The sequence below is a fragment of the Ochotona curzoniae genome, unplaced genomic scaffold (genome assembly GCF_017591425.1).
Source record: "Ochotona curzoniae isolate NIBS_2020 unplaced genomic scaffold, NIBS_Ocur_1.0 scaffold_2476, whole genome shotgun sequence".
Classification (NCBI taxonomy): Eukaryota; Metazoa; Chordata; class Mammalia; order Lagomorpha; family Ochotonidae; genus Ochotona; species Ochotona curzoniae.
The window spans coordinates 506052-532439 of record NW_024467095.1 but is presented as its reverse complement, the minus strand read 5'-3'; the positions used below and the strand labels follow the sequence as shown (position 1 = coordinate 532439).

The window sequence follows — 26388 nt, the reverse complement described above, 5'->3', positions numbered from 1 at the left end:
TTTTGAGGCTAACAGGTGTCTTTGAAGGTCTGTCAGAAAGTTTATAACCTTCCTAGCTCCGCAGTCGGGTCCTTTTGGGGAGTAAACCAGCTAATGGGAGATCTTTCCTGTCCCAGCTTGCTCTCTTTCTGTAACTATGCTCTTAAAGTAAACAAATCTTTTTCCTTTAAAAGCAGAATTACAGACACTGAGAGCTCTTCCATTGGCTGGCTCACTGCCCAAACGGCCACTGTGGCTGGAGCTCCAGCCTTGCTTCCCTGGGGGTGCAGGGTCCAAGCCCTGGGGCCATCCTCCGCTGCTTTCCCAAGAGCATCAGTACCAGCTGGATAGGAAGTGGAGCAGGAGGGTTACAAAGCAGCCCTCACGTGGGATTCTGGCATCGTAAGCAGTGGTACATCACCACACAGGCCCTGAGTACCAATTTCTTAACATTCTCACACAGCTACCAACTGTACAAACGTTCCTATTCTCTCAGAGACAGGGAGACAGAAAAATAGATCTGCTGATTTACTAATGGCGAGGCCTGAGCCTGGAGCTTCTTCTGAGTCTCCCACGTCAGTGCAGGGCCCAGGGACTAGGCTCATCTTCTGTTTCGTCCCCGGCTACGAGCAGGGAGCTGGATGGGAAGTAAGCAGCCAGGACTTGAACCAGTGCTCTGTGGGATTCTGGTGTTGCCGTTTTTGTTTCAACAGAAGTTTCCAAAAACGTAAGATCCGCACATTGTGTTTGAGAACCTCACTCACCTAACGGACAGTGGGTGCTCCTGCAGGCTGCATTTCCCAGTCCCTGGGGACAGGGTGGCCCCGGGGCCCAGCGTGGCCCAGCGTGTACCCAGGGCTGGGGACAGGGCTGCGTACCCTCACTGCAGCAGCAGACACCTGCCCCAAGTACTGAGGGAGCAGCTTAAAGAGGTTCCCTGTCTCCACAAAGGTCCGCGGTGGTAACCATCTGTCCTCCTAACTTCCCTGCACCTGGACTGCCCAGCTTCAGCAAGCAGCCTGGCGTTCCCACCAATCCCAGTTTCCGAGGGAGCCATGGTCTCCGTGGCTGGTCAGTGAGGCCCGGGCGCCCCCTGGCGGCGGCAGCGGAGGGCGCACACACTGGGCGATGTCGGTTTGGCCGGCGCCGCCCGCTGATCCCAGGGGCCGCTTGGGTTTCCTGCAGGACCAGGCGGAGGCGACCAGGGCTCGGGGTCACGGCCCGCAGGAAGGACCTGCGTGCACCCTGCGCGGTGCGAGGTTCTGACTTCTGGGCCCCGCTGCCCAACCTCTTCGGTAGCCCCAAGGTCGCACTCAGACTCCTGCAGGGGAGAGGCCCCGCGGGCCATGTGAGGTTCTATTTATTTGAAAGACAGAATGTCAGCAGAGACACACAGAGCATCCATCCGCTGGTCCACTCCCCAAACGGCTACCTGGAGTGGATGGCACCAACCCAGGCACTCACCTGCTGCCTCCCACCGCTCTCTGCAGGAAGCTGGGCTGCAGAAGGACAGCCAGCACAGCCAATGGTAGCTTACCCAGCTGCACGACAGCCACCCCCAAGGTGTGTCCTTCTAGCTGAACATTTCAAACAAACAGTGCAAATTGTTTCTGCAAACCTGCTTTGGCTGGCCTGTATATCCTCTTAAATGCTAAAAACCTGATATCCTAATTGAGATGTGCTGTGTGGAATACAGGCTAGATACTAAATATCCCGTGCATTTACTATTACAGGCCGAAATGTTTGACTATATAGAGTTAAGCACAACATTAGCTTAACCTCGTTTTAAGAGTGAGGTTTTAAACTGTGTAGCTTCCGTTCCATTGCCATGCTTTGGACTGCGGCTAAGTCTGTTGTATTTTCTGACTCGGCTGCAAGCAGGAGAGTTGAGGGCAGGGATGCCTGCAGGAGCAGGTGGAAGTGACCAGGGCAAGGCCTCGATCCTGAGGCTGAGCCCGCAGATGGGGCAGCAGCAGGAGGCTCAGCTCAGACAGGGGCACTTTGGCCCAGGTGGGCCTTGCTGGAGTGCCCTGCAATTGAAGAGCTTGGTTCTGTATGGGTGTGGCTCTTACTGTGGGGCCGACCTGCCAGGCAACTCGGAGGTAGTTAATGTGGGATGGCGCCATCTACTTCCTGAAGGGCACACCCAGCTGCCACCTGGAGGAAATCCTGTTTCTGGAATGCTCACCGATTACCAGCCCATCCTTTTTTGGAAATCTGTAAAAACAGATTTCTGGAAAGTGGAATTTTTTTTTTTAAAGATTTATTTTTATTATTTTTTCATTGGAAAGGCGGATATACAGAGAGGAGAGACAGAGAGGAAGATCTTCCATCCGATGATTCACTCCCCAAGTGAGCGCAACGGGCCGATACTATGCCGATCCGAAGCCAGGAGCCTCTTCCGGGTCTCCCACGCGGGTGCAGGTTCCCAAAGCTTTGGGCTGTCCTCGACTGCTTTCCCGGGCCACAGGCAGGGAGCTGGAAGGGAAGCGGGGCCGCCGGGATTAGAACCGGTGCTCATATGGGATCCTGGGTGTGCAAGGCGAGGACCCTAACCACTGCGCCACCGCGCCGGGCCCGGAATTTTTTTTTTTTAAACAGACGGAGATTTGTCATCTGCCCATCTGGTGGTTGTTGGTTCACCCCCACATATTTGGCACAGCCAGGATTGTGCCAGGCCAAAGCCGACAGCCCAGAAGCCTGTCTAGTTCTTCCCCCAAGGATGGCAAGAACTCAGCATCCCATGCTGCCTCCAGGGTCTGCACTAGCAGGGAGTGGGGATTGATGTGGGGCAGGTGCCAACTCAGGCACCCAGTGTGTCCCTACTGCACTTTGTAGATGCCCTCCATGGCTTCAGCAGGTGCCAATGCCTGTCCGTTGGGGCAGCGAGGCCCTCACAGAGGGCTGCTGGCTTCATCCTGGCCCAGGCGGGAGGGACCCCTGAGCGCGAAGCCGAGGGACCAGGGGCAGTTTGCATGGTGGGGCAGTCGGAGCGGGTCTTGGGAGGCCGGGTCTGTTCCTGCCGTCTGACTTGGCACAAGGCGTGGGGGTGCAGCCTTGAGCCCAGACCCAGAAGTGCCCCAACCCTTAGCTCTGTCAGTCAGACGAAGCTGGGTCCTGAGGAGCAGTGACTGCCCCAGCCCAGACTTGTGGCACTGGAGAGATGGCTGGGCCTCAGCTCCCACACTCCTGATTCCTTACAGACCAGGGCTGCCAGGCCTTCTGATGGGACCACGGATACCGGTCATGACAATCCTCCTGTGTCTCTAGGTGGCCAGGTGTCACAGGGACATGGCCTTTCAGAGACGGAGAGTGCTGTTCTGGCGACTCGGACTTCAGGCCTCCCAGGCCCTAACAGATCTGCAAGGGCTACATGTGTCAGAGGTCCCAGTTCCCTTCCTGGGCAACGCCACCAAGAGAGGGAGGCTGGGGCAGTGGGGAAGGGACACAGATCACTGGGGGCGCCCACTCACAATCCACTAGAGCGGGTTTTTTTGGTCAAGATTTATTTTTTAAAGACTTATTCCTATTGGAAAGTCAGATATACAGAGAGGAGAGACAGGAAGATCTTCTGTCCGCTGATTCACTCCCCAAGTGGCCACAATAGCAAAGCTGTCAATCCGAAGCCAGGAGCCAGGAGCTTTTTCCGGGTCTCCCACGCGGATGCAGGGTCCCAAGGCTTTAGGCCGTCCTCGACTGCTTTCCCAGGCCACAAGCAGGGAGCTGGATGGGAAGTGGAACAGCCAAGACATGTACTGGTGCCCACGTGGGCAGGTGTGTGTAAGGCGAGGATTTAGCAGCTGGATCATTGCATGACCCCCCCCCCCCCGGGGCAGCTGTCCTGGCACTTCAGGAACACTGTGTCCCTGCCCACCTGACTTGGCTGGAAAATGCACGCACTTTGGGGTCTAAAACCTCTGTCCTCATCCTGGAACCTTGGCACCTCACAGTTTAAACCACAACGTTGTCTTAGAGTCCCAAGGTGCCAGTGTGAGCCTGCTCAGCCAGAGACCAGGCCAGGGAGCGGGAGTGTGGGGACTGAGACTGGCTGGCAACCTGGGAGGACTTTGCCTTTTGGGCACCGCTGGCACCCAGCTGGTTGGAGGGTCTCCCTGCCACCAGGAAGGCGGTTGCTGTACCCCCATTCTCTGTGGCAGGTGCAGGCAGCAGGGGGCAGGAGTTTGGGACCACCAGAGAACAAAGACCAAGAAAAGCACTTTCCTTTGTCTGAAGGGTCGGTTTAGGGAAACGGGCAGCAGTGCCACCTGGTGGCCACCAAGGCCAACACCCCAGGAAGGAACGGCAGTGCCAGCTGCTGGCGCTTGGCGTCCTGGGAAAAGCCCTTCTCCAGGGCGAGGCCCAGAGGGCACCAGTCTGGGTAGATTAGCTCTGACAGGAAGCAGCACTACCGCTGAGGTCAAGGCCAAGCGGGGAAACGGGAGGGAAGGCCCAGGCGGGGGTGGGGTGAGGGGACCCCTGAAGGTCCTCACAGGGGATGGCTCTGTGCTGCTGAGGGTGCAGGGGCTCCCGGGACACGGAGGGGACCCCAGGCCTCCAGCCCGGGAGCTCCTGGGACACGGAGGGGACCCCAGGGCTCCAGCCCGGGAACTCCTGGGACACGGACGCAAGGCCCAAGGGGTCAGACAATGTGAGTGGAGGACGCTTTCCGAAATCTTTGTGACCAAGGCCCAGCCATTTGCCAAGGTATATACACATTTTATTTAAAAAAACTTACAGTTTTCATTATTTTCATTATACACAGCTATGAAGAGGTTCTAGTTAGAGGCGGCGTCTGTCCTGCTGACAGGCGTGCGCACTCGATCAACACAACGCAAGGGGAAAAGGTGGGAGGGAGGAGCAGGGCGAGGAGAAAGCAGAAAAAGCTGATTCAAGGGCTGCGAAACCCCCGTCTCTTCAAGCATCACACTGAATGTACCAAACACAATCAGAACGGCCATTTCTTCCCAAGCCAACAGCCCCGGCCTCCCTCAGTGAGGCCTGCGGGCCTGAGGCCCCTGCCCCCACCAGCCAACCCCTAAGAGAACCGCCGAGGGGCCCAGCAGCCAGGCAGAGTAGACTCGGACTCAGAAGTCCGAAGAGATGATGCTCTCCGCCCTGTCACTCCAGGCCGTGACCCCGGGAAGGGAGGTGCTGGCCTCAACTCTCGGGGACGCTTAAGACACAGCAGGGCACGGTGTCTAACACCAAGCCCACCTCTGCAGTACTTGACCCGTGGGGGTGAGCCATCCCGCCAGAAGACCTGGTCAAAGGCAAGGGTCGGCCAAGGCCAGGCGGACTTCCATTGGCCAGCTGGCAATGACAACAGCTAAGGAAATGGCCAAGAAGTGTTGGGTCCTAGAGAGAATTTATAGTGACATGTGATAATCGTCTCACTCGTGTAAAAGCAAATGTGGATTGAAACCCAACAGTGACCTCAGGAGGGTGACCACACTGCCCATGAGCTGGAATAACGTCCTCCGAGGACCTGTTTGTGGCCACCTTGCTCATTGGTGTTTGGCAAGAGCAGGTAAGCCACAGGTAGGACTTTGAAGCCATCGGGGACTAAGCAAGCCTGGGACCTGGCAGCAGCAGCTCTGAGCGGCCCCAGCGCCGTCCAGGCGTGGGTGCCCAGCCTGCCCCTGGGCCTCAGGCCCTCGGAGTGCGAGCAGGGGTTAACTGTGGGCAACTCGAGCTGTGCTGCAAGCAGCCTTGGGGCCGTGCACCAGGCCAGCCTTCCGTCAGCAAACTCTGCACCTGGAACTCGTCTTCTATGCTCGTCTCTCCTAGGTGCAGGGAAAGGACACAAGTTAGTGTGCAAAAAGCTTCTGGGGCGTGGTTGTGCTGTGGAGGGCAGCGCCCCAAGACCTCAGGAGGAGAATCCGGCACCGAGAGGCCTTCTCAGACCTCCCTACACACATGCCTCTCTGCCGCCACATGAGGACCTGCAGCTGTGCCCCTGCAGGTGCCCAGGGGACTCCGGCCCCTCGGCTGTGCCCCTGCCGGTTCCCCAGGGACTCCGGCCCCTCGGCTGTGCCCCTGCAGGTGCCTGGGGGACTCTGGCCCCTCGGCTGTGCCCCTGCAGGTGCCCGGGGACTCCGCCCTCGCTGCCCCTGCAGTGCTGGGGACTCTGGCCCTCGCTGGCCTGCAGGTGCCCGGGGCACTCCTGCCCCTCGCTGTCTGGCCCTGCAGGTGTCCGGGGGACTCCGGCCCCTCGGCTGTGCCCCTGCAGGTGCCCGGGGCACTCCTGCTCCTCGCTGTCTGGCCCTGCAGGTGCCCGGGGCACTCCTGCCCCTCGCTGTCTGGCCCTGCAGCTCTGCTGATGCATCTCCATTTGACAACAGAGTGGATTTGGGGGAAGAGTGTGCCTTGCTAACAGACCGTCTGTAACTTGGTTCTAACTAGTTGTTGGACAAGATCAAAAACAATTCTCATCTGCACATTATTTTTTTTGAAAGGCAATTAGAACACTATTGTTTATACAATATTGAAAAAATACAATTTATTGTTTGAACTCCAATCACCACCCAGCATTTTAACCCTACCCCAAGCAGCACCTACGGTAGTGGTTCTAGCACAAGCACACGGCTACTTCAGCAGGAGAGTGAGTCGGACAGGGCCGGCAGTGACGACAGCGTGCGAGGGACGCATCAAAGGACACCGTTACAGGTTACAGAGTTAATTCGACCCTCCCAGCGAGCTCGAATGCTAGAGAGAACCAACCACAGCCCTACCCAGCTGCACTTTGAATCTCTTAATGAAAACCTTTCGCTTCATGCCCGTAATTAACCTAAAGAAATTCTTTGTCTTTTTATTTAGGAAAATAATCATGCTCAAAAGCAAGTTGTACTTTATATATAGATTTTTTTCAAAGAAAAGATTGATTGTGCTTTTTGAATAAAAAGGTAGGGGATCTTCCAATCTCAGACTTCAAGCTTGTGCAATACAACACTAAAGCAGGACTACACACCAAAGCAAAGCTGACCTCAGGGGGACACTCAAACGTTGTCTTTAGGAAGTCCTGGGACTGGCTGATCCTGGAACTGCCCGGTGGTGGCAGCGGGGCCAAGCGCGCAGAGCTGCTGCCTGGCGGCACAGCAGGTGCAGTGTGGGGCCCGCGGCGGCCTGCACGTTAGGGACTCCTTTCCTTGTGACCTTCAGAACTGTCCTGCATCCTCTCTGAATCCCTTCTTCCAGGTCAGTCACTCTCTGGAAACAAAACAAACTTTCTCCTGTGTCGGGTCACTTTGGGTACAAAAGCCTTTATTTGTTCCAATTATCATTGTTTTACATTTGGGGTGCATGTTGGGTTGGAAACCCCCGTTTCACACTCCCACCAGCAGATGACCAGGCAGCCGCCAGCAGTGGCAGCAGGAGGCAAAGGCAAACCAAACCACGGGCGAGGGGGCTCGGCCTGTCAATCCACACAGCCCCCAAACCCAACAAAGTCCCCCTCAGACAGAAGGCGCTCCGTCCAGGACGGTGGTCTCAGACCGTCCGGCCGAGGGCAGGAGACGTAGCCTCCTTCCAGTCCCTTGTAGGCCCGGACTACCAGCTCGACCAAGAAAAACCAGCTTCTGCAAAGACTTCCCAAGGTCCTCCAGAGCAAGCGCTGCAGCTGCAGGCCCGAGGGGGTGAAGGTCAGGTATCCACACATCAAAACGCACCGAGTCCGACTCAAGAATCAAGTCTGAACGCTTGCACTGAGCTCCCTGCTTCTTACTGGACTGCGCAGGGCAAGGGCTGTGTCGGGCGCACAGCGAGACGCAGCTCGAGTCTTGGGGGGCTGGCTCGCCCCACTCCAGAAGCTCGCTCTGCCTCCCAGCTTCTTCCTGTCCATTCTGAACAACCACTGATCTAGCTTCACGTCCAAGGGCCGGCTGGTTTAGTTTGTTTCTTTGGAACCATCAATAAAGAAGCAACTTCTTCCTGTCATTCTACGTCTATCTATCAGAGCGCCTATTTCTTTTGACAGTTCAGTAGCACACAAGCTGACTTGGCCAAATGGACTTATGAATGCATGCATTCAGATTGCATATTGCTACCAAAATGGAATGTGGGAATATGCTATGCACCTCCGGCTGAGAAATGACCAAGAAAATCAAGATCTAAAGGGTGATATATAATATATATATATCAATGCTATTATTCATAAAAACCTTGTTTAGTAATAAAAAAAATTGCTTTGTTTAAATATGAATATTATAGTCTGCTTCTCATGGTTAGGAAATAATAGTCTTTCTGAAAAGCAGGTGCTGTTTCTACTACAACTCCATATCCTGGGCCTCATCTTCGGAAAAGTCAGACATGGAGCTCTCGGACGAGCTGTCCCCGGTGCCTTCTTCCTGCTCCTTCAGAGCCTCCTCCGTGGCGTACTTCTGGATGTACTCTGCATGGGGCGGGAGAGAAAACACAGGGCGGTGAGCCACGGCCACGGGCTGCAGGCTGGCCACCTGCCTGGAGCACGCAAGCGGACGGCCAGGGTCCCTAACGCAAAGCGGGCCCATGGGGACACCGGTCTGGTCATTTGGCCCCAGGGAAGGGCTTATCAGGAGCGGCTACACAGAACATCATTTGCACACGTGCAGGGGAGTGAGAAAACGTCCCCAGCATCATCCCAGAATACGAGGCCCTGGGGCAAGGGTGCCCTCCCCACACTTTTCCTCTGGCAGTAATATGATTCATGTCCAGTTTGAACAGGACTAACCATGGATCTGTGGCAAGTTCGCAGGAAATCCCCCATCATCACAGTTATATAATTACAGCTGGCGTGGCTCTGCCTGCTTGTCAGCTGTGAGCAGCTGGCAGAGCCGTCTTCAGTCAAGCTGTTTAGGGCAGTCACTACCCTGCACACCGAGGCTGCGCTGTGCCCCAGTCTCCCCTGGCACAGCACAAGGTGACAAGCAGCTGAGAGTCCTGCAGTGAAGCAGGGGCCCACACTCCAACGGGAAAACCAACCGGTTTGCCAGAATTGGGTCATCAGTGCAGGAGGTCTAGCCGAGAATATTAAATCTTAAAAACATTCTAAAGCGTTACGGAAAAGAGAAAGGGTATTTGACGGGCAACTGAGTCCCTTTAAATTCATTAGAACAGAACTTTACACTAAAGTAATGAAATTCAACCAGCCCATAACCAGGCAGGAACTCGCTTTCCAGAGAAGCATGCTTTGGCCCTGTAATTTGGTAGCACTAATTTTCTCAGCACGTGCAAGGAAAACATGCCCATTCAGAACTTACTAGGACTAGAGGGAAGTGCAGCAAGGTCACTAGAGCTCCCAGACAGGAGCCAAGAGGACCAGGCAGGCAGACGCTGCGACCAGGCCCTGCCAGCCAGAGCAGACAGCCCGGGCCAAACTTAGCTCACCAGAGTGAAATGAGCACAACACGCAGAGAGAACTCTGTCTTCCTCCTTAAAAAAACGCTACAGCAAATAAAGCAAAACAGGGAGGTTTTTCCATCAGGGGATGGTGATGGTTTTTCTGTAGGTTTGAAACTTTCCGTGACCAATGAAGGAAGCAGAGCTTCCTTTACTCAGAAGTTGACGCCCTGAGAGCAGTCACGGGGAGTGCCCAGCTCTGTGGGATTGACTCTATTTAAACATGTTTTCAAATCAGTTCCACTAAATCTGAGTGCCAATGTTTAGGATTAAGCAGACACAGGGCTCGGCACAGTAGGCTAATGGCTAAATTCTCACATGTGCAGTGATCCCATATGGGTGCTAGTTTGTATCCTGGTTGCTCCGCTTCCCTCCCAGCTCCCTACTTGTGGCCTAAGAAAGCAACTGAGAACAGCTCAGAGCCTTAGGACTCTGCACTTCTGTGGGAGACCCAGAAGAAGCTCTTGGCTCCTGGCTTCAGATTGGCTCAGCTCCAGTCATTGAGCCACTTGGGGAGTGAACCAGCGAATGGAAGATCTTTCTCTTTGTCTCTCCTTCTCTCTGTAAATGTGACTTTCCAATAAAAATAAATAAACATAAAAGATTTGCTTTTTTTGAAAAAAGGTTACACTGTACGCAGACGTGAGGTATTGGGACACACAGGTGGAAGTCTGCAGGAGGAAGTCCAGGCCCAGATGCCTTCATCTAGAAGTGAAGAATCTCTCCAAGTGGTGAGGGAGAGGAGGGGCAGCCCAAGCAAAAACAAAGGAAAACAGCAAATAAAAAAGAAAACACATTAAAGTGATTGAGCTGCTACTGTAACAGATTCATGTACAGGAAAGTGTTTAGAAAAAAAAAAAAAAAAAAAAAGAACAGCCAGGCTTAGACAACGGGATCCCAAGTTTGCAGAGAGGAAGGGTGTAAAACAGCAAATGCTGCAGATGGGCTGTGCCGGGGACCAGGGCGCCACCAGGCAAAAGACGGATGCATTTAAACTTCTCCCTGTCAAAGTTCTCACACACGAAGACCTAAAGGGACACTGACAAACGGATATGCCCATGCGGGCCTTGAGATCTCCTTCTGCGAGCCTATGTCCCTTTCAAGGAAACCCCGTGTGCACCTGTAAAGTGTGTGACGCACAGGAAACAAGGATTCCACTTCCTAAGGAAGGAGCAAACACATTACCTCAGCTCCCACCAAGACTGCCCTGCCAAGTACTGCCCCGCCAAGTACTGCCCTGCCAAGTACTGCCCCGCCAAGTACTGCCTCGCCAAGTACTGCCTCACCAAGTACTGCCTCAGCCCCAGAATGTTTTCAGAAAGATCATTAGGGTTAAAGGGCTTTGAAAGTCCGACAGACCAAGCTCTTTGGGCCCCAGTCGACCCGTCTCACCTTTAATCTTCTGCTTGTACTCTTCAGGGCGGTGGAGGTACATGGCGGCGGCGTCTCCATTGAGAGGATCGATGGGGTTTGGATAGGCCAACAACTGGGGCAGGAAGGACTCAAATATGTTGGTAAGATCTGCAGACAGAGAAGCACGTCATGCCTAGGAGTACTGAAGTGTGCCCACAATCCACCTGCAGTTTGTAGTCAAAAGTGCTTACCCCCACTGTGTGTGCCACGCACGTGACCTACGGCACGTATCCAGCTCAATGCTAAAGCGACATTGAAACAGGAGAACCAGATACACACAGCTGGTATTTGTCCCAATTTGAATTCACTCCATTTCCCCAACCAACATGTCATTATTCCACAACCAAGAATCAAGTATTACAACAGCACTCTACAGCACCCTACATTCTTACAAAATGAGTAATTTCTTAATGGATCATTTTCTGTAACTCCCAATTGATCGCTACTTAAAAAGAGTATAAAAAAGCATTCAAAAAGTATGCCAGCTCTTTAAAGAACTGAACACAATTGACACTTCATTCAATGCCCCTGATTTCTAACAGAAGTAAGCAGTTTTTCAATTACCCAGAGTTACAAGGATAGGAACCTACACACGCCTGCAAAAAAACATGCTCACACACAGAGAAGACACCCCAACACAGCAAAAAGCCTGCTGCTCTGTGGCGCTCTGCACAAGACAGCCGACAGAGCCCTCCTTGGCCGAGAGGGACCAGCGAGCCGAGTGCTTCTGTCTCTGCCCTTTCCCGGCTGCTCCCTGAAGGCAATGCTAAAGCATCAACTACTACCTTTAATTTATTCTGCCCCATTTACTAGATTCAAAGGAGGGAAAAAAAAAAAGCCTTCAAGCAGCTGTACAACTTTCCCAAGCCGGCAATAAGTTCCCACCATGGAGTGACTTGTGCTAACTGGGGAAGTGGCACTGCCTGGAGTGTGGCAGTTGCCAGCAGGGCTGCGCTCAGGGCAGGCCCTGCACACGTCCACTCCTTCGATGACTATTCGGACTAAAATGCCAATGAAGCTAAGGTTCAGAAATCCTATGCTAGACAAAGTACCACAGATAGAGGCAGACACAACGGGTAAACAGGTGCAGCTGTTGTCCCACAGGTAGCCAGAGTTTGCCCAACTTTACCTGTAGGAGGCTTTCCTTATCAGTGTAAGATTGAAAAATGGAACAAAGAATTTCCAGAATGCAAAACTCAACAGAATTTGTTGCAAAGATAAAATTGTTTTGCAACTGGCGCTGCTCACTGCCAGAGACACATATGGCTGCTGGGGCTGAGGAAGTCAAATTTTTACTTAAAAGTGTTTTTTTCCCCCCTCTATTTTATAAGAAGCACAGAGACAGTCAGATGAAGACAGATCTTGCACCTAGTGGCTCACTTCCCAAACGTCTCTAGTAGCTGAGGTGAGGTTAAGTCAGGCCAAACTAGGAGCCTCAAACTCAGTTTCACCCGGGGTGGGCTTCTGCAGGAAGCCAGACAGGAAGCCGAGGAACTAGCACCAGACACTTCAGGAACGTGTGTGCCACCGCCTCCAGCTGGGAGCGCCTACGTCCTAGAGAATGATGTGCACAAGAGCTGGCTGGGCTGAATACACACCTGGGCAATCCGCCCCAGGGCCGTTTCACCTCCACAAGGCCAAGTCCCAATAGTAAGGTCCCATGCACCAGAAAACAAATGCTGGAATTTCTCAGCATAATAAAACAAAACAGAACAACCTTTGAAATAACCTCCAAAATTATACATACGCAGTAAGATTTTTGCTGCCATTTATTTATAAATGCTTTATAAAAGCAAACAAGATTCAACAAATCAACAACCATTTAGGCACAAATCCTTGGCAAGAACTTTGTAAGGGATGAGGACTAGAGGGAAAACGCTTTAGTGCTTGAGTGCTGGATGGAGAAAGGCCCTATGATGGTTAATACATATGTTTTCTAAAATTACAACTACATGTGGTATGCATACAAAAGAAAAGTACTTAAAATTCTTCAGTTTACCTTTAATTGAAAGAGACCAAGACAGATGAACCTCTTCCACCCACTGGTTCACTCCCCAAATGCCTGCAACAGGTAGTCCTAGGTCAAACCAGTCAGGAGCTGGGCTCCATACGGAGGCAGGCTGAACCATCACCCACTGCCTCCCAGAGCGCACCTGATGCAACGAGGAAGCTAGGACTGGGATCAGGCACTCCGATCTGGGCATGTCGAACAGCACCACTGTCCCAAAGATGTTCCCTCAAGACTACCATTCTTCAAAGTCATCTCAAGGCCACAAGCTTATAATTTCTTACTTTCTACACTTAAATGACATTCTGTTTTTACATTTAAAAATATTTCTGGGGGTGGGATCCCAGACTCCACAGAATTGTATCATAAAATTTGAATTTTAAACTAAAAAATAAAACAAAATAAAATTTATTTTCATTTATAAAAAAAGACTTTAAAAATAAGAATGATACAGAAATCTTGCCCTTGCTGATTTGCTCTCCAAAGGACCGCCAACAGCCAGGTCTTGGCCAAGCTCAGCCAGGGTCAGGAACTCTGTCCAGCACACCCACGGGGTGGCCGGAACCCAGACACTTGGTCCACCTTCTGCCTTCCCAGGGGCATCAGCAGCGCGCTGGATCTGAAGCAGAGCAGGAACTGAAACCAGCGCTCTGATGTGGGATGCAGGCTGCCCCAATACCAGTCCCTTTCTTTCTTCTGTATCTTAAGAATGAAATAAAACCAGAGGAAGTCTGAAAATGCTTTTCCTCCGAGTAGGTGAGTTTTTAAGGCAGTGGTAGCAAATTAAGTAGAGTTTCACAAAATGAATGCAACCCCAGGGCAGGAAGAGTCAGTTTCTGAGTTCCGTTAGCAGGAACATCAGTCAACTACTGCGCAGCACTTCCTATGAGCTGCACAAATGCTTCCCGTGTCAGTACAGCCATCCACGGAGGTCCCACTAGCTCCAGTGTACACGCACAGAAACAGAGGTTAGTCAACTCGCCTGAGGGTGGCCTTTGATGCATGACATGGTCTCAACAGCCAGATGGCTCAAGCTGCCCGGAGCTCTGCATTCGTGCCATGCCACATGTGGAGCACAAGGCCACAGGCAGAGCCCGAAGCAGAGAAGTGCAGGATCTGTGGGCTGCTTCAGGTAGCACAGGCTTGTCCTCCAGCAGCTCGACCCCAGGCAGAGGCCATCGACTCCTGGACATGTGAGCTGCTGTCTCTTCTGCCACACAATTTTGTCAGGACACAGGGAAGGATTCGCCGTGGAGGGCTGCCACTGACTAGCAACCAACCTTCACAAGGCACAGTGCAGGCACGTGCTTAACTTATGCTCAGAAGGGTAAGAGCTTTCAAGGTGAAAACCACGGGTGCGGGAGTCCAGCTACATCCAAGAATGACAGACTCACATCGGGAAAAGGTTCAAAGTGAGCATGTTTCTCCAGGATTATTAATAAAACATGTATTAGTTCAAAGAGTCATTTTAAAAACATTAATCTTGGCAGTAGGCACTTACACCTAGAGGCTAAGATGATGACATCAAACACTGGAGTGCTCCCATCTGGCTCCGGATCCCAGCCCTCAACGCGAGCTGCCTGCCAACGCTGACTCTGGGAGGCAGGGTGAGGCGAGTCCCCGCGAGAAGTGGAGTTCCAGGCTCCCAATCGCTATCCAACCCAGAGGCTGCTGGCATGAGTGCAGCAGTGCATGCAGCTCTGGTCTCTCAACTAATCAAACAAAACATCTTAAATTATGAACATTAATCTTTGATTTTTTTTCAAACGGAGAGAGCCAGAAACATATCACAACAGATTAGATTACGGTCAGTTGGCTGTATTAAAGAGTATGGTGAAGGTTTTGTGCAGTAGCCTAGTGGCTGAAGTCCTCATTTTGCACATGCTGGACCATATGGGTGCTGGTTAGAATCCTAGCTGCACCACTTCCCATCCAGCTCCCTGCTTGTGGCCTGGGAAAGCAGTCAAGGACAGCCCAAAGCCTTGGGACCCTGCACTCGAGTGGGAGACCCGGAAGAAGCTCCAGGCTTCTGGCTTTGGATCAGCTCAGCTTCAGCTGATGTGGCTACTTGGGGAGTGAATCAACAAATGGAAGATAGCAAAGCTATCCACCAAATCTCTCAAAACTGGGCAGCCAAGCATTGATTGTTTCTTTTTCTTTTTTGCTAAGATTTAAACAGGTAAACAGTAAGATTTTCAGATTTCCTTAGGTTGTTTAATAATTTACGTTCTTTCCCTCATCTAGCTTCTAAGAACTTGTAGTATTAATAATGGATTTGGAGGTTTTCTTTAATGTTTTGCTGCTTATCATCTGTGAACAAGAAAAATCAGTAAATTCTACAGAGTAGTACAAGATCCATACACCTTCATCAACAGGAGAGTGGTGCACTGCGTACAACCAAGCAGTTGTTAAAAGAAAAAACGTGGTAAGCAGAGGAACCTAACCTATGCTGCACCCCGCTACCCCAGCAAACTTCAGCAAAGCCAGGCATGGATAGTGCCCTCAGACACACAGCAGGCCAACCTCAAACAGGAAATGGTTTTTGAGCTTGATAGCAGCATTCCACAGTCAGTATTTGAGCCCACTTGTCTCCTGGCGCAGAGGGGCTGCACGGCTGAAATGCAGCAGCCACTGTGTCGGTGCAGCCTGGGACAGGTCCCGTTGCCAGCAGCCTCCCACAAGCTGCTGCGCTCGGCCAGCGGAGAGCTGCCAAGGCGACAATGTACAGCCACCAGCTAAAGGACAGCCCAAGGAGGCACAGTCACCACTTCCTCTGCCAGTATCACTGATGTGTACAGCAACACTCAACAGGTGTGACCGTTTCCAGTTCATCGTGTCCTCGGGGCAGTCCACGAGGATCTCCAAGATAGCACATGGTCTCACTGAAGAAGCACGCAGGCATCTCCCTAAGGGGCAGACAGCGCTCAGCCAGTTACACTGCAGCCTATGACGTCAGTTTTCCATGTGAGCACCAATTCAGGTCCCCGACGCTCCACTGTCAATCCAGCTTCCTGTTACTGTGTCTGGAAAGGCAGTGGCTGCTGGCCCAAGTAGCTGTCTCCTGCCAGTTATGCGGGAGACCCAGAAGGAGCTGCAGGCTCCCACCACTGGCCATTGTAGACTTAGGGTCTAAAAAGAAGACATAAAATCCTGTAACTTATCCTCTTTTTGTAACTCTGCCTTTCAAATAAATAAATCCTTACAAAAACCCAAAACAAAATGAAACAAAAACAAACTTGATAGTTAAGTACTCCAAAGAATATTTACAACCTAACAGGCATAGTCTAACTCCTCTGGCAGCAGAATTTTACCTTTGAAGTAGTCTAAGCTTAAGACATGCCAGTCCAGGGCAAGCCTGTGCTGCAGCTGTGGACAAGCAGCCATAGTGGCAGCGTCTCACCTGCGCGCTGCCTAGGGTCCTGTCCTGACGGCGCCACTTCTGACCCAGCTCCCTGCCACTGTGCTTGGGAAAGCAATGCAAGATGGCACAGCCACTGGAGGTCCTGCTACCCATGGGGGAGACCCAGAGGAATTGCTTAGCTCCTGGCTTTGGCTCAGCCATTTGGGGAGCACAGAAACAGGTGGAAGATCTGTCTCTCCCTGAGGTCTGCAGCCACAGAATGTGGCCTGCTCTAAAGCATTGCAAATCCACCTCCCATCCTCTGCCTAATCGCAACCTCTTTCCCTTAGTGGATCTAAATTGCAGGGATCTAGACAAGAAAATGTTCTACTAGCTGAAAACACAGAACCAAGTTTGTTCATGGAAAACGCTACTCTCATCGCCTGGTCAATCTCCAAACACACGGCCCAACCACACCCATACCTGGGTGTTTTTAGAGGTCATTCCTCTTAGTGCGAGCCTGGCATGACTATGCTTACCCGAAGACTGCAAGGTAAAACATGGTGATAGGATTTGCTACTAACCTTCCAGAAATGAGGGTAGTTAATCTGTAATTAGCTTACTGGGTATTTCTGTAGTGATACCAAAAGTTTAATTACTAGAAAATAACTCAGTTATTCTTAGTGTCAAAAAAAAAAAAAAAAAAGTAACTAGGCACACCTTCATGCAACTACAAGTGAAGTGATTACGCACAAGAAAACGTTACCCACACGCAGGGTTAATCATATGCAAAGGAAGAAAAACAAACGCAGGCCACTATCCACAGAATCAAAGGAAGCCTTGAGGCCTTCAACCCTAGTCCCAGGCACAGCCGGGCAGTCCTGGCTGCCTGTCAGGGCAGGACTCTGACTGATTCACTTCCAAATCCTGATCTTAGCCCAAACGCAGGTAGTGGTGCAGAGGCGTCATTCTAACACTGATGACAAGCAAGGGGCCATTTCTTTCTTTATTGGAAGACAGGAGGCAGGAGAGCTTTTCTGCATGCTGGTCCACTCCCCAGATGCTCACAAGAGCTAGGGCAGGGCCGGGAGAAAACCTAGAGCCAGGAACTCAAACTAGATCTGCATTCCACATGTTGGTGCAGCAACCCAAGGCCTCGAGCCACTGCTGGCTGCGCGACACCGAGGGGGTAGAGCCAGGACTAGAACCCCAGCACTCCAACCCGGACACAGGCATCCAGGCAGTGTCCTAATCACTGAGCCAAACATCCACCCCAATGTGGCATTCCGTCTACACCTCATAATGGCGAGGCGTGAGCCAGACCAAAGCAGGAAGCCTGGTACTCAAACCAGGTCTCCACGTGGGTGTCAGGACCCAAGTCCTGAGCCACCATCTGCCACCTCCCAGGTGCACATGAATACAAAGCTGGGTCAGCAGCACAAAACCTGACTCACAGCAGGTTCTCCTCCGTGGCATGCAGACATCCCAAGCGGTGGTTTTACCCACGGTGCCAAATCCCAGCTTCTTTCTCTCTCTCTAAGCATTATTTACCTTTTCCTAAAACTTTCCATGAAGTGAATTTTTAAAAAAGATTCTTTTTTTTTATTGCAAAGTCAGATATATATAGAGAGAAGGAGAGACAGAGAGCAAGATCTTCTGTCTGATAATTCACTCCCCACGCGACTGCAATGGCCGGTGCTGTGCCGATCTAAAGCCAGAAGCCAGGAACTTTTTTCCAGGTCTCCTACGCGGGTGCAGGAGCCCAAGGTCCCAGGCTGTCCTCGACTGCTTTCCCAGGCCACAAGCAGGGAGCTGGATGGGAAGTAGAGCTACTAGGATTAGAACTGGTGTCCATATGGGATCCCGGGGCGTTTAAAGCGAGGACTTTGGTCCCTAGGCCATCGCGCAGGATCCAAAGTGAGATTTTTTGAGAAACACTTTGAGAAGTCAAGACAGGGGCCTGCTCAACACAGTTCTGACGACACCCAAAGCACTGTCTCCCGTTTTTCTGTCCTTGCCAGTGACACAATGGTGGCACACTTGTGTTATGGAGCTCTTAGACTCACACACATATGTAGTACAAGAGTCTGTTTTCAGTTCACTTGGACCAATGCGGTTGAACTCTTTCTTACTGAAATGCTGTGCAGGGCCCAGCTCCATAGCCTAGCAGCTAAAGTCCACTCCTTCCATGCGCCAGAATCCACATGGGCACCGGTTCCTGTCCTGGCTGCTCTACTTCCTATCCAGCTCCCTGCTTGTGGCCTAGGAAAGCAGTCAAGGACGGCCCAAAGCCTTGGGACCCTGCACCCATGTGGGAGACCTGGAAGAAGCTCCTGGCTTCAGATTGGCTTAGCTCCGGCCATTGCGGCCACTTGGGGAGTGAATCAGCAAATGGAATAGCTTTCTCTCTATTCCAATTTAAAAATAATAAGTAAGTAAGTAAAGCTGCGTTGCAAGCCGATGTAACAATGCACTAGCGCTTAATAAATGTGATGAGTTGTTTTTGTGCTGGCCCTCTTCTTCAAGGTCTGTTTTGGAGACCAGCGTTGCGGCGCAGACAAGCGGGCATTGTGGCTGCTCCACGTCCTATCCGGCCCCTGCAGACGCCCCTCGGAAAGCAAGAGACGCTGGTTTAAACGACTGGGCTGTTGTCACCCACATGAGACAGACGGCGTTCCAAATTTCTGGCTTCAGCCTGGCCCAGCTCTGGCCACTGTGACTATCTGAGGAGTAAACCAGTGCACACAACACCTCTTTCTCACTTGCTCTCTCTCCTTTCTCACTTGCTCTCTCTCCTTATTCACTTGGCTTTTCAAATAAAAAACTGAAAGGAAAGAAAATTCAACAGCGCTGTTTCTCAGTGCCAGGACGAAAACTGCTGGATATATCTGCGACCATCATTTCCAGTGAAACAAAGAGTTGTTACGAATTGAAAAGTAACAAATTTTTAAATCAAATCTAGAACCTCACATACCTGTTGATGGAAATGTAAACTCAAACAGTCTTCATACAGTTAAAAATAGACCTCTATTGAACCACCGAGCAGCTGCACTCGGGAGTCACATCCAAGGCGCACACAAAGGCTTACGCACCAGCATTTATGGACGGGTGATTCACAGCAGCCCCATGTCCGCCCTCTCCCGGAAGGAGAAGCACAATATGGCATGTCAGTGTAATGAAACATTATTCAGTAATAAGAGAAAATTTTAAAACATGTATGGGCCTTAAGAACATTACACAGAATGAAAAGAGGCCATCACAAAAGGCCACACAGTGTGTAACCCTCTGGACCAGCACCATCCACAAATGCAGAGGAGCCAAGAGCGGCCCAGTGAGTGCCCAGGGCTGACAAGGTGACAGGGACGGGCGAAAGGGCACAGCCTGTGTGGAGTGAGCAAGGTTTTGGTTGCCTCTAACTGAATATGATGAAAGCTACTCGATTTTTTGTATGGTTGTGAAATGTAACTCAATAATGCCATTATTAAAAAAAATCTGTTCTGTGACAAGAGGAATTGAGAATCGGCAAACCTATTCTATGAAGTTTCTGGTCCACAGTAAAAGCTTTGGAAGTGCAGCTTTAACTTGGTTGTAACTGGAAGCTGCTTGCACACCCGCACTGTGAGTGAGGACAACGCCTCACAACATCAGATATTGCAGGCACGGTGCCATGGGGCAGGAAGCCATCGGAATCAGCCTCCGAGTCTAGGTTCTCTTTCACTACTGCACCTTACCAGGTCTTGTCACTTCACTAAGGCATAGCTGAAGCCTCACTGAGCACTGTGACCATTCCAGGTGTGTGTGGACAAGAACAGGGCACGGGCCCTGCTCTTATGGGTTTTACAATCTAATTTTTCTTTAAAGATTTCTTTTTATTGGGAAGGTGGATATACAGAGAGGAGGAGAGACAGACAGGAAGATCTTCTGTCCGATGATTCACTCCCCAAGTGACCGCAATGGCTGGAGTTGAGTCAATCCAAAGCAGAAGCCAGGAGCTCCTCTGGGTCTCCCATGCAGGAGCAGGGTCCCAAGGCTTTGGGCCGTCTTCAACTGTTTTCCCAGGCCACAGGCAGGGAGCAGGGCCGCCGGGATTAGAACTGGTGCCCACATTAGATCCTGGGCATGCAAGGGAAGGACTGCAACCACTATGTTATTGCGCTGGGCCCCACCACAGCGTGAACATTAAGTAAATATCAGATTTTAAAAATGATTTTGGACCCGACGTGATAGCGTAGTGGTTAAAGTCCTTGCCTTGCACGCCCAGGATCCCATATGGTTGCTGGTTCTAATCCCGGCGGCCCTGCTTCCCATTCAGCTCCCTGCTTGTGGCCTGGGAGGGCAGTTGACGACAGCCCAAAGCCTTGGCACCCTGCACCCGTGTGGGAGACCTGGAAGAGTTCCTGGGTTTTGATTGGCTCAGCTCCAGCCACTGCGACCGGTTGGGGAGTGAACCATCAAACGTAAGATCTTCCTCTCTGTCTCTCCTCCTCTCTGTACATCTGACTTTCCACAAAAATATAAAGCTTTCTTTCTTTTTTTTTTTTTTTTTAAAAAAAAGGTTTTAAAAGCAGGGTGCTGTACAAAGGGAGGGAACGCTTTTAGATGGAGTAGCTGGAAGGGAGGCTATTCTGAGGAAGTGATGCTGGAGGGAAGGCAAGAAACACACAGAGAACTGCAGACAGAGGAAGTATTTCGGGAATGGCCAAGCCAGAAGCGTCCAACCTTCCTGTAACCCCTGCTCCACAAGTTGACACAAGGACACCGTGTGGTGACTTGCAGTTGTGCCCTGGGCCACTGAAGGATATTCCTGTAAAGTGATGTCTCCCCCCCGCCCCGCGTGTCTCTCAACAACTGTTACCTTTAGCACTGATTCTTGTGCCCATCGTGCTGGTAGGCACTGCACTCCAGGACAGACCAGACGTGCAATCCACAGCCCTTAAGGTAGGAAATAATCTAGAAGCACAGCACATGTAGGTAGAAACATACACAAGGCAGAAAGTAAAAACAGGCAGCTACACAATGTAGGGTCTGCAGAGACTGCTCCCAGCTGGAGACCCAGGGAGCCTCGTGAGCGGCTCATTTACCTGAAACTGTCTTAAAACATTTTCAGCTCAAGGGAAGGAGGCCTGATGCTCTGTGGTAATTCAGAACAGTATGAGGCACTTCAAAAATTCATGAGAAATACAATTAAAATCAAGTTTATTTAGGCGCAAAAGTTTTGAAAGCCAAGCATATGCCCACAACATGCACTCTCCAGGAATTTCCTCTAGAGCTCCCGTGTTCTGTCAAGTTGCCCAATCCACTTGGTGCCTCACTGTGCAGAGATGAGCAGTCCCAGGAGGAGGCCGTGACGTCAAGCCAAGCTCTGTAAAGGGGAGGAGCTGAGGCTTCCGCTCTACGCTTTTAATTTAAGCTCAAAACACATCTTCCTGGGACTTGGGACTTGTGCTCAGATTCTCTGGGGAGAGTCAGGGCCACAGGAGATGAGAAATGATGTAAATTCATTTGGAGAATCAAATGGGAAAGCCATCAAAAACACAACCTTCAATACAGGCAATTTAGTACAGGTAGTTTTTAAAAAGTGGACAATGCTTGTTGCTATACCACTACAGAAAACTAGAATGTCATCAAATGAAGCTGACTCCCTTGATGCCGCTGGCTGCCCTGCTCTCCCACCAGCACAGCAATGCTGGCCTTGGCATTGATGCCGCTGGCTGCCCTGCTCTCCCATCAGCACAGCAACGCCAGCTTTCGCATTTTAACACAAGCCTTCTCAAAAACCTTATACGGGGGCCCGGCGCGGTGGCGCAAGTGGCTAAGTCCTCGCCTAGCACGCCCGGGATCCCATATGGGCGCCGGTTCTAATCCCGGCAGCCCCGCTTCCCTTCCAGCTCCCTGCCTGTGGCCTGGGAAAGCAGTCGAGGACGGCCCAAAGCTTTGGGACCCTGCACCCGCGCGGGAGACCCGGAAGAGGCTCCTGGCTTCGGATCGGCATAGTATCGGCCCGTTGCGCTCACTTGGGGAGTGAATCATCGGACGGAAGATCTTCCTCTCTGTCTCTCCTCTCTGTATATCCGCCTTTCCAATGAAAAAATAATAAAAATAAATCTTTAAAAAAAAAAAACCTTATACGGTTTCCTCCCTCTAAATTCAGCTGCCCAGCGATCTTTGAAATCCTGTGGAAACATTTACTTTTAACATGGACCCTGTCAGAAAATTTGTACCTTAGAGTTAAGAGGTAGGAACAGCAAAATTCAGCCATGCTGTAAATTTACATGACAGGCTTTAATTTCTTCCACTAGTGGCACTGCAAAAACAAATACCACTGCACAAGCACAAGCACACTACATCTCCGTCCTTAAAGTTTTTAAGGTTTATTTGAGACATACTTTACAGTATGCTCACGGGGGACTTAACTATGTCCCTAAGGACTCTCTTTCTCTTGCCTTTGATGTAGCCCAACAAAGCTACAGTTTTGAAATAAATGTGATCACCTTGTTCAGACAGACTGAGAAAGGAAGGAAGGGATGAGTGGTTGATTTAGCACTGAAGGCAAGCCTGAGTTCTTCTCAGCCTGGTCAGGCTTTGGAACAGAAAACAGACACCTGCCAACCTCTGACGGCATCGTCCTGAGAGTGGTCCAGACCTGAATGCTTACACACTAACCAGTGTATACACAGCGCACACATAGAATGTTCCGTCTGTATACTGTCATACACTTCCAGTTCTGAAGCTCACAGATTTATTTTAAACTTCAGTGCTAATGTTCATACTTAAAATAACTTATCGCTGGTAAGTTTGCAACCCAGTCCCTCAAAATCCCTTCCCATTCCCAACAGAATACATGGAATTAGAGAGGAAACGCCAAACAGCATTTTTAAAGTCAACGTCTCAACAACTCCCAACAAACATTCCATGGCCAAACTCACCATAGAGAGCTGTCCAAGTCTGATTAATTACATCTAGACACACAGTTCCTGACCTGAAACAGATGGAAACAACAGCATTTTTAAAAATCAGAAAGTTATTTAGCTACATGTTTGGCAACTATTCATCAAGAGAAACAGTCTTAGTAGCTAACACTCGACGGGGAGCAGGAGTGCATTCTTGCAGGGCCTGGAGGTCTCCTCCAGACATGGCCAGTGGGATTCTGGGAGGAGCAGCCACTCCGCAGGGGAGAGAGCAGGCCAACCCGGGGGCCGGGCAGGCCGCGACCCTCTGAACACGACTGCAGGACACAGGACACCATCTCATGGGTTCGTGCTTCTCCTGCCTCAGGCCAACCTCAGACAAACCTACACTGAGAGAATCTAGATTCTTTAAAACTGTCAATGTTCTAGAAGAGGAAGGCAGGTCTAAGAACTAAGTTAGTTCAAAGAAACATGATCATCAAATGTAATACATGATTCTGGAGTGGACCCTTTGCTGAATGGAGAAGCAAAGTGCTGGCACAGTTTTGGTGTGTGGCAGAGCAGACTCAGCGTGCTCATGCTCACGTTAGGCCCCAGATCTGAGCACTGCAATGTGAGCACACGAAAGGACATCCTTGTACAAAATCCGTGTAACAGAAGGCAGGGGCGTGAGCCATTATAAAGCATACTCCAATGTGCTCAGAAATCCTCACATGTGGAAAAGGCACAACTGAGTGCCACGACGCCATGACAAGTAAAAACACCAGCTGAAATAACCGTGTATTTTAAAAGCACCGGCGGTACAAAACACGACGAGACTGCGCTGGGAAAGCAGGGCACCCACTGCAGTTATTAGTAATGAAAAGGCAATCTAACCTGCCTTCCTCTCAGGAACTGAGAAATATTTCAAGTACTGAAAATAGAAAATCAGTGTGTTGAAAACAGATTTTGAACCGCATTTATTCAGGGAAGTTTTCAATGTTAACCGGAAAATGAGGACAAGGAGGGAAGGACCCAGCCAGGCCCGCCACACAGGATCTGAAGTCTGTGGTTCAGAAGGTAACAGTGCTAGGACTCCAGCATTTAAGTGACCATTCATACAAAATAACTTCCCAATAAAATACAAAAAGATCATTAAAAAAAAAAAAACTGAGAGGAACTTGAATCGAAAGTAGTTGCTGCTAAAATGTAAACATTTTTAAATAGTTACTTACGCTTCATCAATGTTGGGGTGGAAAATTTTATTCATGAATCCTGTAAAAAGAGATGTTAATTAGCAGCAAAAAGTATGCAAAGAGTAGCTAAAGTACTTCATTGTGGCAAATGGCGCTCAGTTCACTGACGTGACTGTACTCCTGTGACAGCTTCCGCTGAGAGCCGGGCCCCCAGGACAACGTGTGACAGCACACGGCTTACAGCCAGTGTCACATTAAGGCCACGCAGCCCCACGCAGCCCCACACGAGTCCCACGCCAGCCCCACGCAGCCCCACGCTGCTGTGGACTTTACTGCTATCACTGGCCACACCTAGTGCGGAACATGAATGAAGCTGTTGAAATGTTAAAGGATTTCATGACAACAGTGGCCAAAATATTTCCTTTAAGTACAGGCTACTCATGCAAAGAAACCCAGTTTTGATTAAAATTGAGGCGACCAGGAAATGAGGCGAGGAGCTTCAAAAACAAATCACTTACATTTTACTCAACAAAAAGTACAGAACTAAACACACTGTGGTTTAAATTGTCAGGAGAAACGAGCCCCCCGCGTCTTCAGCATCAGGAATTCGGTCTACACGAGGACGCCGCGTCACAGCAGGTCCTCTGTGGGAGCTGTCACTCGGCCAGCTGCGTCACTTCCTTAGGACTCTACTTCATGTCATCCTCAATGAATTCCTAAGGCAACTCTCCCCACCGCGCTGGCCCCGGCCCTCGCGCACTCAGGGTGCAGAGGCGGCAGCAGGCTCTTGGGGAGGTCGCTGAGCGGGAGGAGCAGACTGCACACGCAGGCCGCCGGCGGGCGGGGCTCACACCAGAGGGCAGGGGAGACGCGCACTGCAGCAGGAACTCCAGAGCAGCCGTGACAGGACACCTCAGCTACCCCAAGCTCTGACTGCTCAAGCCAGTCCCAACTGACCACATGCCTACTGTTTGTGAAGCCTGTGAGTTGCTCCAACGACTCTCCCGCAAACAGAAAAGCCTGGTGTTCGAGATCAATTTTTCATTCAGAAAACTAAGGGTGTTTCAAAGTCTAGATTTAGGGGTATGAATAAGCCGATGGAGACACTGATGATGCCTTGCTGTTGAGCTCAGCAGTCAGGATGCCAGCTGGAACACTCCCATCGCCCACATCTGAGCGCCTGGGTTTGAGTCCTGCTCCAGCTTCCGGCTGACGGGTACCACGGGAGGTGGCCGGTAATGGCCCCAGTGTTTAGTCCCCTTGTGCCCGTCACGGCAGACTGGCACTGAACGCCCAGTTTCTGGCTTCAGCTCAGCGCACGCGCAGCTGTCACAGTGGCCTGCAGGGGGCACCAGCAGAGGGCAGCTCACTCTGTTTATGTGCCTCAACAAAGAGCAGGGAAAAAAACTACTTAACCCTAGGCACATCAAGGAGAGCAGTCAGGATATTTGTAGCAACACTGTTTATAAAAGAACCAAATTAAACACTATCAATCAGATCAGATAGTATGCAGCATACTGGTAATGAACTTGATTGGTATTATCAACGCGAATAGATTCAAGTGGGATTAGGAAACATAGCTGTAGAAAAGTTGTCATTACAATGTACTAAAACAAAGCAATCCTGTCTGTTCTCAGTGATAATGAATGCCCAGAGGAACAATGTACTGGGTCAGCTGGAGGACAGGGTCCTGGTGACCAAACAGGAAATGGTTTAAAATGACTTATCTAAGATTGTATTGCTTAAAAAAAAAAGACCAATTGACCTGTTTTTTGCGTACACACAGAGCTCTGTACAAATCTTAGAGTGCGGAATTATTAGTGGTGAGGGTACTTCCCCTCTACCTCACTACCACCCAGGGACCAGACCACAGCGACGGCAGGACGGAGGGACTGGGCAGGGCCAAGTTCTGCAAGCAACTTGCCCATAATTTTCACTTAAAACTTTCCGAAGTTTCTACTGTGCACCATTTAATCCTCTCATAAGATGACGCTCAGGTTACAAATCAGGTTCAAATTGGCAGATACGGGTCCGGTGGGGTAGCCTAGCGGCTAAAGTCCTTGCCTTGAGTGAACCGCGATCCTATATGGACGACGGTTCTAATTCCGGCAGCTCCACTTCCCATCCAGCTCCCTGCTTGTGGCCTGAGAAAGCCATGGAGCATGGCCCAAAGCCTTGGGACCCTGCATCCAC

General features: G+C 50.8%; 1 protein-coding gene across 3 annotated transcripts in view; it reads right to left on the bottom strand.

Annotated features, from left to right (window-relative positions):
* Positions 1–6456: 6456 nt before the first annotated feature.
* The window catches only part of UBE2H (ubiquitin conjugating enzyme E2 H), a 55276-nt gene continuing 35344 nt past the window's right edge, over positions 6457–26388 (bottom strand). For 2 of the 3 annotated variants that reach the window (XM_041002186.1, XM_041002187.1), the window contains exons 4-7: positions 24235–24274; positions 23039–23091; positions 10744–10872; positions 6457–8365 (exon numbers count right to left, since the gene is read on the bottom strand). In XM_041002186.1, coding sequence (XP_040858120.1) covers positions 8241–8365; positions 10744–10872; positions 23039–23091; positions 24235–24274 — 347 coding nt within the window. In that variant the 3' untranslated portion in view covers positions 6457–8240. The remainder of the gene's footprint in view (positions 8366–10743; positions 10873–23038; positions 23092–24234; positions 24275–26388) is intronic. The other variant, XM_041002188.1, reaches the window with a different exon arrangement.